This window comes from Astyanax mexicanus, chromosome 9, assembly GCF_023375975.1.
Source record: "Astyanax mexicanus isolate ESR-SI-001 chromosome 9, AstMex3_surface, whole genome shotgun sequence".
NCBI lineage: Eukaryota > Metazoa > Chordata > Actinopteri > Characiformes > Acestrorhamphidae > Astyanax > Astyanax mexicanus.
The window spans coordinates 24,970,681-24,984,812 of NC_064416.1; the positions used below are offsets into that span (position 1 = coordinate 24,970,681).

The window sequence follows — 14,132 nt, forward strand, 5'->3', positions numbered from 1 at the left end:
CTCTCATTAATTAACATAATTCTGATCATTTTTCGCTCATTCAAACAGCCTGAAAACAGCCAATTTATGGGTCGGGTCGGGCTCGGGCTCATAATGACAGTTTATGGTTCGGGTTGGGTCGGGCTCAGGAAGAACGTGCACGGGCTCGGACTGGGTCGGGTCGGATTTTTTGGGCCCGATCTAACCTCTACCGCTGGGCCCTTAAGCAAGGCACTTAAGCCTTTGATGTGCAGTATATTGAGCATGTGTGTGTGCTTTCACTATTGTGCAAGTGTGTGTTCACAAAGTTCCACTGCTCTACAGCTCGGTGCTAAAAGGGACACTATACTAGTTTCTGTCTGATTTGACATGTCAGTGTATATTACCTTTTCATTAATATGGATACAGCACTCTGTGAACAAACAATAACTGCCTTCTGGACGACTGTGAAGTCAGACTGAGAGACCATTTAAATTCTTAGAAAAGCCTTGTGCTTTATATTGATTAGATGATTGGAGTGGGACACCATGAGTCTAAAATACTCAACGTTTTCACAATATTCATTATGAATTGTGAATTTATTTCTGAGATAATGATTTAGCTGTAAGCCATAATCAGTGTAAAAAGAAGTACAAACTGGAAATAGATCACTCTGAGTGTAATTAATCTATATATTATATGAGCTTCACTTTGAGAACTGAATTTCTAAAAATAAATTAACCTACTGACGATAATTATTTTTGAGCAGGCATGTGCTGCTATAAAACAAAAGCAGTCTGGGGTTCTGCATGTCACTGCACATGTGCATGTCTGTAGGTCAGGTGGAAGGCAGAGGCTGACCTTAAATGAACCGTGACAGAGTAACTCTCTAGGAATCTCCTCTCTTCTCTCCTGTCTTTTGTTTTTTTTTCCTCCACCCTTGAAACAGCCAATCCTCTTTCACAAACTTAAGCAGGGTCAGGGGCTTTATAAGGACGGAGGATGTCTCGTATTTAAGACACGGCACACAAACACACAAGTTAAGCCATACGTTTTGGCATGGGATGCTCATAGGGAAACCACAAGTCGTAAATCTCTGCCAGTACAGTGAAAGTAATGCACATAGCTAAATGCTGGTGGGTGTAAATTCTTTTAGTTATTGATCACAGGAATGTGGTGAGGTTCAATACACAAACTGGCCACTGATGGGCTCTTAAGTAAGGCAGACACTAATTGACCAAGGCCGGTGTAGAAAGGCTGGCCCTGTGCTCTAACTCTCCTTAAACAAAGTTATTACTATTACTATTACTAATAATAAAGTGAAATGTTTATTTCTAAATTTGAGTTAAATTTGGTTCTCTTTTTTATTTTTATAGGTCACAGTAAGTGATACTATTCCCTAAACTACATCACCATGTCTGCACTGCCTTAATAAACAGCAGCAACACTAGCCTCGGAGATTCAATTTATAACTATAGAAGTTAACCATGTCTTGGATTATTTCAGGTGTGACTGGTCAGCAGTTTCTTCTCAATGTAGACTGTAGACTTTAGGAAGATAATCATAAGGTATACTTTTTGTAACCTTTACATTGTGGGCCCTGGGGATACAGAATAACATAGTAATTAGAAAGAAAGCTCAGATTTAAATTCTCAGCAGCATCTTTTACATTTCCTCCCCTAGAGTGGAAAGGTACCCTACAAATGTACCAAATATACCTCGATGTACCACACAAAATTACAAAGCTGATTATAGAAGCTTCTGATTGGCCTGATGCCCACACAGCTGATCTAGCACCATGCAAAAGAGAGGAAATCACATAAGTAACGCTCATCCTGTGTCTGTCCTCCTTCTTTCTCTTCCTCCTCATCCGGCGGCTGGCTTGGAAGGGATCTTCCTTTGAAATTCATTAACATTCCATACGACTGCGCTGTACATTTCTTGGCAGCCGCTCACTCCAAACTAAACACCCGCAGAACAAAAGAGAGTGTGTGAGGTGAGGAGGGAGAGGAGGAACGGAGAGCATGTGAGAGAAAGAAAGGAAAAGAGAGATTTCCTCCTCATTCACTCTCTTTCACCACCTCCCTCCGTTCCTACTTCAGACCCTTTACATCCTTTCTCGAATTAATTCCTTTCATGGAGAACACCAAGTTAATATATGAGGTTCACTCAAAAGGGACAGAGGCACAGCACTCACTGCGCCACGGATAAACACACTCCAGTCTGTCACCTGGTCTTAAAAGATGAGACACTAGTCTTGAATTGTGCATTCTAAAGGATGGTGGCTACACAGCAGGCCATCAGGATAGAGGAAAATAAATCACCAAGAGCCAGAGAGATGAGACAAGAGGGCCAACAGGCATTTATCCTGCCAGAAGTGAGTGCACATTTACAGCTGAAGTATCTGCTTTGCATTGATTCCTGAATAAATTAAATGGGTTCAACTTGTGCATGGCTGTCCCTGGATGACCTCTAAACCACTGCTCTGTTAAAATAGGGCTGCAAAAGTTCAGACGACGTCTGGCAAAGTAATTCTGGGGCATCATTGCACATGACTTGTGGAAAAACCCTGCCCCAATGCACAAATGCAAGAGTGTAATTCTTGTTTATTCTTTCATAAGATGACAGTTATAAAGATTTTAAACAAACGTCTTTGCCTCTCGACTGCAATTGCATGCAATTCCCAAGACTTGGAACACTAATACTAACAGCCTCAATTCTTTATAGCATGGACTCTCAAGTGTGCATGGCTCCAGACTAACTTTTTTTCAACACCATATATATATTTTTTTGTGTTTTTGCCTGCTTAAAAATTGATTCCCTTTGCCAATTTTGAAGCTCCACAGTTGACTGATATGGCAACACACCAACCACAATTAATTCACACAGGGGCTTTCCCTGTGTTTTCCCCACTAGCACCACCTTATCCCGCCTCCTTTTGCAGCATTACCAACAAGCAGAATTCAACCCATAAACAGACTTTGTACTAAGCATTAGTAAAAAGTATAGTCATATTTTATCCATAAATTGCCTACAATCAGTGTTTCCACATGCAAAATATCTGTCACACAAATGTCCCAAAAGAGCTTTCATCTCTTTCTGTGACTGTGTTAGTCTGGAGCCCTGCACAAGGATTCAGAAACACTGCTTTAAGATTCTGGTCCAAGGTGACATGATTATGTCACACAATATCTGCAGATCTTTCAAGAGCATTTTAATGTTAAGGATATCCTATTCCACTAATTCCCAAAATTATCTCTCTCAGACTCCTGCTGCTGATTCTGGGATTCAAATTGGCAATCCTTGAATCTTAGTGGCAGAGCCTTAGTCTGCTAACCCGGAACCCAGACAGTAGGTTATTACTGTATACAAAATAATAAATAATACATTTTAATATGAAATAGGACTCCAAACTTTTGAATACAGCTCTATTAATCTCCTCCCCCTTAGCTAACCTAAAATGTAGGCTTTTGTGAAACATCTGTGTGGGCTAGTGCATGAGCCCTCATCCCCTCTTCCCTAGTTGCCAACAAAAACTACAGTTGTGTATCAATAACCTTGTACACACACTCACAAACACACAAATACACAGAGAGTGATTTTGTGTTTGACAATGTGTGTCCTTACATAACCTTTCAACACATTGCATTTAAAAGTGCAACCAGGACTTGTATGCCTGTGTGATGTTTTTTTTTTGTGCTTGTGTATATGTGTGTCTCCTCTCTTGGCACTGGACGGGACACATCGAGCACAAGCAAGGTAAACGGATAACACCGCACAGATGTCCTCTCAAAATCTGGCCAACACAAGGCTGCTCCCCGGCCTCACTGACCTGGCCTCCCTTGCTGCCAGGGCCTTCCAAATTACAGCCAAAGCTTTCACATGTGACCACCTCTGTTGCCTGAGTAACGTGAAAACCGCAAAAGCCTGGAGTCCCCGGCCTGCATTGATACTGCACCTCAGAGCAGCGCTGCTGTCTCCAGGTTGGATTAGATCAGGAACTCATTACATTGCTGTGAGGTGAAACCCCATCCAAGACCTGTACTCTGGGATGCTTCATGAATGCTGGCCCTAAACCCTCTCCTGCTCTACTGACACGCATCCAGACCCTGTTCCTGCCGGCGCCGGCCCCCTTCCAAAAACCTCTTGTTCTGATCTTGTCTGTACCATGTCGGAATGATTACGCCGCCACCCCTGCCTGCTGGACCCCGCACTTGATGTGATTAAGTCACATGGCCCTGAGACCATGAGCTCAGCGCTGCTTTGATAGCCCATCTCCAGGAAGTCTGAGAAAAAAAAAGACAACAAGAATTTGGACCAAATCTATGAAGCACCAGGGAGGGATGAGAGCAGCCTGCTCTTTGTTTCTTGTTCGTTCCACTCTTACTGAACACGGCTGGCCCTTCCCGCGAGCTGATCTGGAATTTATAAGGAAAGAAGGAGGAGGAGAGAAGCAGTGGGAATAGATGAGGTGATCACTGTACCTGGGTGTGAAGACAGCGTTGTGCAGGAAGTTCTCAAACACCTTGCTGAGGGCACGTTCCTCTGCCTCAGCTTTCAGATCTTCCTTGGTTTTGGGACACGGGCAGCACGCCCCCTTCTCTGCACTACCTGCATCTGACTTGGTGGGCTTGGTGTCCTCCTCCCCATCAGACAGGGCCGTGGCTGAGATTCGGATCGGGATCTTCAATTCTGTGATAAATCAAAAGATCCACACATTAGTCCTAGTTTAAGTAAATTTACGTTACGATCTATAGATATTCCTTTTATTAATACTTGTCCGATGAAGTTACTCTGTCATTTCACCTTTGGAGCAGTAGTTGTGCTGGTAGAGCTCACGGTCCTCAGACTGTTGCTGCCAGCGGACCAGGTAGAAGGTGGAGTTTCCATTGGGGGAGATGGGAGGAGTCCACTTCACCACCAGAGACGAGGAGGAGTTTGCATAAGCACGAACATCCCGGGGCATTGAAGGTTCTGGGAAAAGGACAAATCATTGAAATTTTTAATCCATTTTTCCTTTCTAATCCATGACTAAAACTGTGTTTACAAGTAAGGCATTAAGCCTAATAAAAAGCTTAATATTGAAATGTATCAATTTTTCTCTGCTGTTTAAATTTGTATCAAAATTGACTGATATGTTGTTTCATACCCAAGTTTTAATATAAAATAATACAGTATACAAACAATTTAACAAATGAGATTAATTGTTTATTAGATCCATGTTTTATATATGTAAAAGTTGGAAACAATGAAGATGTGTATGTAAATGTAGATAACAGAAAGCCTACCGCAGATTCTAGGTGAAAAAAAAGAAGATTTTGAATTATTAAGCAAGAGCTCATCAGTGCTGTTTTTTACCTGAGGCTTTGGTGCGAATGTAGACCACTTCGCTCTTAGCTCCCAGAGTATGCTTATCCTCCACCACCAGGGTGATGGCTTTGACGAAGATGGCGTACTGTGTCCAGGGCTTTAGCGGGTACAGCAGCACTCCTGGATCGGTTGCTTTATCTGGAGGAAGATCCACGTCCACCATGGTCCAACTACTGGACCCACAGCCGTCCTGTCCATCAAACTCTGTGATGTTCTGGAACGGTCTGTGTTGCAGAACCAGATACCCAGTTAACAAACACAAGTGTTGAAAATGCCCTAAAATGTCTCATTACACTCTTGTGAAAGTAACTTTTAGCTACAGAGAGAGAATCATCATGGAACAAAGAATACTGAGCTACTTTAAAAAAGAGCTCTAAAAATTGTGAAGTAAACACACTGTCACAATATCACTTATTGAATTTACCATTTGTACTGCAAATACACACGCAGACTAACAGCAACACTCACGCTTCTTTGTAGTAGACTATAAAGCTGATGAGGTCTCTGTAGTCTGGCGGTCGGTAGCGCTCCCAGGTGAGCTTTATTCGATTGCTCTGTGTTTGGTTGTTCTTAAACTTCAGGATATGACTCTCGCCTTAGGGGAAAGACATGAAAGAGATTTATATTTACAATCCAGCAATATTCTCCAGCAGATATTTCTTCTGTTTGTTCAAAACACAAGTCCTGACAATCACAGAATGTGATTTTTTGGTTAAACTAAAAGTTCTGTTCATTGTCTCATTTTCTGGTTAACTGAATGTCCTGTGATGCTGTTACATCACACTGCTTGAGGTACAGAGCAATTATACTTCCAGCACAACCACATTAGTGAAGTCATTATTCCTGATTTTAGCCAAAGCAATTCCAAAGCAAAGGCTGCCTTAAAAACAAAACAGTGTAGGAGATAATCAAACAAAAAGTATTAGCCCTTTAACAACTGAATAGGCCATTATGAAAAAAACATCTATTGTATCTTAAAAACAGCTTTACACTTTTACAGCTTTAAAAAAACATGTTAAACTTGAGATGCTGAGCTAGTTGATGATAGACTCGCTGTAGAGTACTTTTACGTGTCTGCTCACAGAGAAACATGACATCAGTTTCTTCACTGTATTTACTCTTACAAAGACTAAAATAATACAAGAATATTTATGTAGCTCTTCCTGAGATCTAAGAAATTAGAGTATGCTGTTTACATGACTACTGAATAATGAGACAGCTGCAGTAATCTGATAATTAACTGATATTTGAGTTCATGTAAATGACTGAAGTAATGCTGAGTCATTTGACCACACATGCTGTATTGTACTTTTAAGGGACATCATTTTACAGAACAAAATAAAAAATACAGAACACAACAGAACTTAAAAAAGGCAAACAAAAAACAAATTATCTGACAAAATGTTATTTTGATTATGCAAGTTTAAGCGATTTAGAGGGTCTGAAAGGTTTTAATAGATAAAGCCAAAAAAAACTGATCAGCATAAAAAAAAAAAATAAAAAAAACACACAACTTAAGACAATCAGCTTCTACATCTCGAGCCATTAGCTCTAGCAAACCGCAGCCATGGCTAAAAAATAACTCACTGAGGGAACTACGTTCCAAACTCAGAGCTGCCGAAAGAAAATGGCATAAAAACCAAAAACAAGCAGACCTAAAAAACTACCAACTGCTCCTGGCTTCCTTCTCAGCCAGCATCATGACTGCTAAAGCTGAATTTTATCACAATAAATTCAGCTCCCTCACAGACTCCCGGAAACTATTTGCTACTTTTAAATCACTACTGAACCCTCCTCCTCCTCCTCCGGCTACATGCCTTACTGCTGAAACACTTGTATCATTCTTTACTGGAAAAGTGGCAGCTATCAGCAACCAGTTTACTGATGTAACATGTAGCAGTCTTACTACATGCTCTGCAGCCCGGTGTCCCTCCACCTAAGGCGTTGTGCTCTCCTCGTTCACTTCTCTCACTGAGAACGAGACACTGGCTCTCCTAACACGTAGCCGTCCTACTACGTGTCCGCTTGACCCAATTCCCTCAAACTTACTACAAACCATCGGACAGTGGGCTGAGGACAGCTGTCCTCAGCCCACTCCCTATCCACTGGGGTTCCCAGGGTTCGGTACTGGGTCCCCTTCTCTTCTCAATATACACTGCCTCTCTTGGTCAGGTTATCCACTCACATGGCTTTTCCTACCATTGCTTTGCTGATGACACCCAGCTATACCTGTCATTCTCACCTGAAGATAACTCAATCTCTGCACGGATATCGTCGTGTCTCTCTGACATCTTGGATGAAGGAGCATCACCTTCAATTAAATCTCTCAAAGACTGAACTTCTGGTCATACCAGCAAAACCATCTTTTCAACACAACCTCTCTATAAGCATCGACTCTCTCTCTCTCTCTCACCGACAAAGGTTGCTAGGAACCTGGGTGTTATGGTTGATGACCAGCTCTCCTTCACGCACCATGTGGCCTCGGTTGCTCGATCCTGCCACTTCGTGCTTTATAACATCAGGAAAATTAGACAGTTTCTGACGCAACAGGCCACCCAACTCCTGGTGCAAGCGGTCGTCATCTCACGCCTCGACTACTGCAATGCCCTGCTAACTGGCCTCCCGGCCTGTGTAGTAAAACCACTCCAAATGATCCAGAATGCAGCAGCACGTCTGGTCTTCAACCAACCAAAACGGGCACATGTCACCCCGCTGCTCATTGAGCTCCACTGGCTACCAGTTGATGCTCGCATCAAATTCAAAACTCTTACAATTGCCTACAAGGTGATGACAGAACAGGCTCCTTCCTACCTGCACTCACTTCGAAGGCTTACGCTACCTCCCGGCCGCTGCGCTCCTCCAATGAACGTCGCCTCGCTTTGCCAAACACTCACACAAAGCAATCCAGACTGTTCTCATACAGAGTTCCCCAATGGTGGAACAAACTACCTTCCACTACCAGATCAGGAGAATCTCTCGCTATCTTTAAGAGACTCCTGAAGACAGAGCTCTTCAAAGAGCACTTACTCTCCTAACACCTCTAACACACTAACTACTTCTAACCCCATTTCCTTCTTCCCCTCCTTCACTTCTCTATCCCTTTATTTCCCTTCGACCTCCTTTAAGCCCTATCTAAAAATGGGTTATCTAAATTCCTATTACTTTTGTACTTCATTATTGTAAGTCGCTTTGGACAAAAGCGTCTGCCAAATGAAATGTAATGTAATGTAATGTACTCACAACTGGCTCTCTCTCCATTGTTCCGGATATCGTCTTCCTCCATCCTCTCAATGATACTTGTCTTCTCCCACATCTTACGGATCTCAGACACACACAGTTTGGGGTTGGAGCGAAAGAAGAGTTTTCCTGCCCGAATGGTCAGGTTGTGCTGGCTCCAGTCCCACAGGTACTGCAGGTGCTGGTTGTCCAGTGCTGAGAATGCGTATGCACTGTGGAGAGACATAGACCAGTAAGAGCAAGATCTAGAAACACTCCAGAAGTGGAAGTCCTGCTCTTTCATTGGAAAACTTTTTTGGCTTTACGTATAAATTATTTGTGTGCACCACGCTGAGATTTAAGAGTAGGTAGAGTGTATTTATTTTTAGCGGAGGTGAGAAGGTCTGAAACATTCTGCAGTATAAAGTATACTCAGTTCAACAGATCATACTTCGTAAATGTTCGTAACACAACCCTCTGCAGGACAAAGCCTGAGAGTGAAAGAAAGAAAGACACTATTTACGCTCCCTTAATTATCCCAAACCCCCCTTCTAAAAACTTTAAATGCATATTATACAAGGACTGGCAATACAAATAACACAAATGGTCCAAATCTTATATGCTTCAGTTAATTTTTTTTTTTTTGACTGAAAATGGTGTTCAGAGAAAAAAAATATTAAATTGAAATAAACGGCGAAACAAAAATGGATAAATGAAAGAAACCCTGCAAAAATGTTTATTATCTAGTATTTTGTTTGGTTTAATTTTCTGGAAAAAAATGCTGCATCTCTAGTTCCTCAGTATCTAGCTACACTGTGAATTACCCTTTGTCAGTGAAATGGCTACATTCACAAAACAGGTAAGAGTATCTCATATGTCTATTTATCAATTGTGAACAGCAGAAATCTGACATTTTCAATTCAGCTTTTGCACAATTATCTAAACTTTCAATTCCTTACATTTACATACAAAAATAGCCTTGTTACTCCTATTTTATTACAGTTTCTTTTCATTCTAGCTATTCATTGTTCAAGAAAAGGCAACAAGAACGTCCCAACTAACTAATATTGTAATAAAATTGCATTGTAATAAAAACTGATTTAATTTCAATGGGCATTAATGTGGCTGAAACAGAGAGCCTAGGGCATCCCAAATTTTTCAACATTAACATTTTAATATAACACTATAGTCATTATGACTTTTAGAAAAATGTGTTTGGGGAGGGGGTTATTGCCTTTCATGGTTCTGAAGAAAAAGTGAAATAGGTCTCGTTTGATGTAAATGAGTAAAAGCAGCTATATTTATTTAGACCCTTTTTTTATCCATTAATCATTACAAGACCACTCAATATAAAAGATCTGGTGATTTAAAATGGTATAAATTAAATAAAAAATTAAATATAAACCAGAAAACAAGTTTTAATATAAAAACTGTTTCACAGAGTCACAGCACTTTAAACTTCCAAATTCTTTTAAAGGTCACCTTCCGTCGTTTTTTCTTTCATTTTAAAATGTCTAGTTGTGGTCTCTAGTATGAATGAATGACATGTGAGCCGTTTTTGTAAAAAAAAAGTGCTCAGGTGTCTCTGTATGGCTCTTTTTTAATGGACTGTTTTAGGGGTGTGTCCAAAATGACCGGATTCCAGCTTTGCTCATGAATATTCATACATGCAAACAGAATGCAAATATGTCTCCTCTGATTGGCTAGGAGCACTGCGACGGCCCTCCACCGCTCTGCCGCTCACTGCCTCCCACCTCCTAACTGATGAGCGGTGATGTTGCGTCGCTTCAGCTCCGCCTCTGGGAGTTTCTCGAGCCAAGGTGGGCTGGTCTGTGAGTTTCTGCCTACGTAGGCAGAAAGATAATTCAAAATTCACCCGTTTTTCGGAGGGGGGGAGGGGGGATTTCTTTGCTTAGCTCCTGCAGACAATGGGGGCTGCAAAACAGTTTAATGTGCAGGTGTACACATTCAACTCGGAGAGACCTACTGTATTCCACAAAAAAACAAGAAAAATCGGATTTTCGCGGAAGGTGAGCTTTAAATGAACATTGTAGAGTGTGTCTGTAAAAAGAGGCATTAGCTGCTCTGCTTTATTTAGAGCTCATAAAAGTGTGAAGGCTCTCGGCTTCTCACAGCTGTACATTCCATCACGCTGAGCATTCTATCACATCCATGCGTTCCTATGGAAACCCGAAAGACCTGAAACTCTGAAAAGGGGGGCTTTTTAAAGGATGGGAGTCAGAGACAAATGTATCTTTCTTCTGGTGTAAGGGGGAAAAAGTGGTTGATACACACCGGACCAGTGTTACAGTGTTACTGGTGAGAACTGTTAATGGCCAATCCTGCTCTTTGTATCAACAGGGTTTCAAGGAAAAGGTGATGTAGGTGATGTAGGACACGTTTTTCGTTTTTTTTATTGCGGCACTTGATGTGTGTGTGTCTGTCTCCTCAAACTAGTAAAGCAATATGGCAGCAGACCAGCATCGCCTACAGGTGTGCTGAGATAAGCCAGGTGTGCCTTGTAAAAACAAACATGGAAAAAAACAACCCTGATTAAACTGCACGGTTTAAACTGTGGAAGAACACACCCACCAGTTTTGTGTTTGTAAACAAGGCTGTTCAGTGTGCAAAGTGTCCTTGACGTAGTATCTAAGGCTACATTCACACAGCAGATAAAATGGTGGGCCCAAATCAATCTGTTACGTCATTTGTGACACATTTGTGGCTGTGTGAACAAAATCAAACCTGTCTGACGCTGATTTTGACCACTTTAACGTGGAATTAAAAATTCCAATACACATCAAATTTGCTGCAATTCTATTCTGTCTGAACAGCCAGATTAGAACTTGTGCAACTGTTAGGACAAAAATAAAGAAAAACAGATTGTAAGAAAAAGGTAAAATGGACTTGAGTAGATGGAGAATAGGCCAACAGCTGTAAATAAGGATTTCATTGGTATAAAAAAGGTAACTAATCTTATCAGAATGTTGTCTGATGTTTCCCTTCCAATAGTATTAGTAGGTTCTTGTCACAACCGTTTAGTGTTCCAAAAAAAAGTTTAAAGAATCCAAAACAGTGTCTATGGCTAAATAACATTCCCCTTTACATTAAGCTTAATCTAATTCTCAGTGAAAAAATCTGAAACCGAAACTTTATGTGAAGCATTGCTCATTTACACAGAGCAAACTGATCGGACAAATGTCAGATATGGGTTACATTAAAAAACTGTGTGAACTGTGTGTTTATGTAGACTGCTGTGTGAATATATCCTAAGACTTATCATGGACCGAATGAGAAGAGAAGAGCCTTACTTATCTAAAAGCTCTTCTCCGTTAATGTAGCGCAGGCTCTTCAGGAAGGAGAGGGAGCCCAGAGTGTGAGAGTGTTTGATCCGCACATAGCCCGTCACTGTCTGGATCAAGCCCATGAAACTCTCCAGCTCTGACGCAATGTTATCTGGAGAGAGAGAGACAGAGAAAGATGAACCATGTGAGACAGAGACATGTGACACTATTGCAGTGAGTACAAACACATAAATAAATCAATGAGATCATATGAAGATGCTGATGTGCATGTAGATCTGTCATCTTGTCTGCAAAAAAAAAAAGAACGAAAAAAAACAGCTCTATCTTGCCATCCAGTCAACATTTACTGCCCATGACAGTTTGTTTTTTTATACCTTTAGGTGCACAGGTTGGAGAACCCAAAAATACTGAGGAATCAATCATAAATTTGATATGGTTGTTTGTTTTCTGATACTAATTTATAGTTCACGTTCACATTAAACCACAAAAACAACAGATGTTATAGTTTTTACACTTGCCACTATTCACCCTTTACACAACTATTTACACAAACCTACAGGGAGATAAATAAACAAGAAAGACCAATCAAACATATACATAACGACAATATAGCAATATCTTATTGTTGATATGATAAAAACATTTATCACTATACATTAAGTATATTAAGGATATCTTCACTACTTAAAGAACACAGAGCCAACTGTACATTGTATTACAGAGGATAATGGATGATGTGCAGCAGAAATTAAAGAAGAATAACTGTACTGTGCATGAAAGAGCATTTTCATTGCTGAATAGCAGAATCTGCTGCCAAAATCTGATATTTACTGTACTGTAAAAATGTATTTAAATATTTTGATAAAATATCACCAAGCTCTATTAGTATGTGATTATGCACAACAGGGGTGGTGGCTTTTATACTGTTCATATCAATACCATTGATATCATTATATCGACGGAAATTAAGAATTATATTGTGATATAGATTTTTACCACATTGCCCAGCCCTAAATCTGCAAAACCACAAAACTCAGTATTGGTCAATACTCCCTGGCGAAAGCATTTAGGTATGTTTAGAAATATCCCTAAGTAATAGTCTCTGTGGCTGAATGTGCAAAGAGTATAAAATACTATAAAAAATACTATACAAAGAACTATAAAATATCCCTTTAGCTGTAAATGCATTTATCACAGAAAGTCATACAATAATGATTAAAATACGATTAATCAATCAGCCCTATTGGACGGACATTTTGGGACGACTCAGTGGACTATTCTACAGTGATATAAAGTGTGTACAAACTTCTGTTGATGGATGAGATTAACAAATTGCATAGCAAATCATAGACTAAACATGGCAGGGTCCCAGACTGTGTTCAGCTATGAGAACAGTTTTGGATTAAGGCAGGACATTGGGAGACAAGCTGAGGGGTGATAAAGGAATGGATGAACTTACTGCCTCGACGAATGTTGATGTGCAGGTTGCCTTTAATGACTGTGCAGCCTTGTAGAGACTGGGCAGCGTCCACAGAGTCTATGGTTTTGATCTCACACACCTTATCACACAGGCCGTCACACGCACTGCAGAACATACTGTTATAGTCAAGAAAGAGAGAAGGACAGAGAGGATAAAAGATGTCAATGAAAGACCACTACACGCTGAGCAGACTGCAACATGATTAGTGTATCAGTTCATTTAGTCACGTTTCAGACAAAGAGAAAGAAAGATAAAGAGAGAAAGAAAGTCAAGGTCATTTTATTTCACAGGGCGAGTCCCTGGCTGAACCCTTGATTTTATGGAGACTGTGAATCATTAAAAGGGTTCAGAGACAAAACAAGGTTAATACAGTCTTGCATTGTGAGAGATGAAAAACTAAAACAGATGCAAACCAGCAAAACACATTAAGATCAAAGCGATAAATCATTCTCTTAACATTTAAACTTTAAACCATACAGTACGCAAAAGTCCAAAGTTCAGTGACTGGAGCTTCTCTGTTCTGGTTTTAAGACTCACACTTCAGACTCAAATCCCACAGTAAAAAATCTCATTACCTGCGGGCTCCCACTAACAATGTCTGCACTGTTTTCTTTGTCAGTAATAATTGCCTTGTGTGTTTGCACAGCCTTGCTCACAGCTCGTCAAAACAACACCTTTTTCCTTGAGTGCGTCTATGTCAAGGCAAGAGGCTTGAGCAGTTTGACATGGGAGCAGGGCATGTAGACGACAGATTTTGGCCTTAGTTAAATAATTTACAACAGCGAGCTCAGTCTCCAAAAAAA

General features: G+C 40.6%; 1 protein-coding gene across 1 annotated transcript in view; it reads right to left on the reverse strand.

Annotated features, from left to right (window-relative positions):
* Positions 1–14,132, reverse strand: part of igf1ra (insulin-like growth factor 1a receptor) — a 131,199-nt gene that overhangs the window by 17,035 nt on the left and 100,032 nt on the right. The window contains exons 4-10 of the mRNA XM_007256243.4: positions 13,309–13,445; positions 11,856–12,000; positions 8,569–8,777; positions 5,797–5,923; positions 5,317–5,552; positions 4,765–4,932; positions 4,443–4,650 (exon numbers count right to left, since the gene is read on the reverse strand). Of these exons, the coding sequence (XP_007256305.3) occupies positions 4,443–4,650; positions 4,765–4,932; positions 5,317–5,552; positions 5,797–5,923; positions 8,569–8,777; positions 11,856–12,000; positions 13,309–13,445 (1,230 nt within the window). The remainder of the gene's footprint in view (positions 1–4,442; positions 4,651–4,764; positions 4,933–5,316; positions 5,553–5,796; positions 5,924–8,568; positions 8,778–11,855; positions 12,001–13,308; positions 13,446–14,132) is intronic.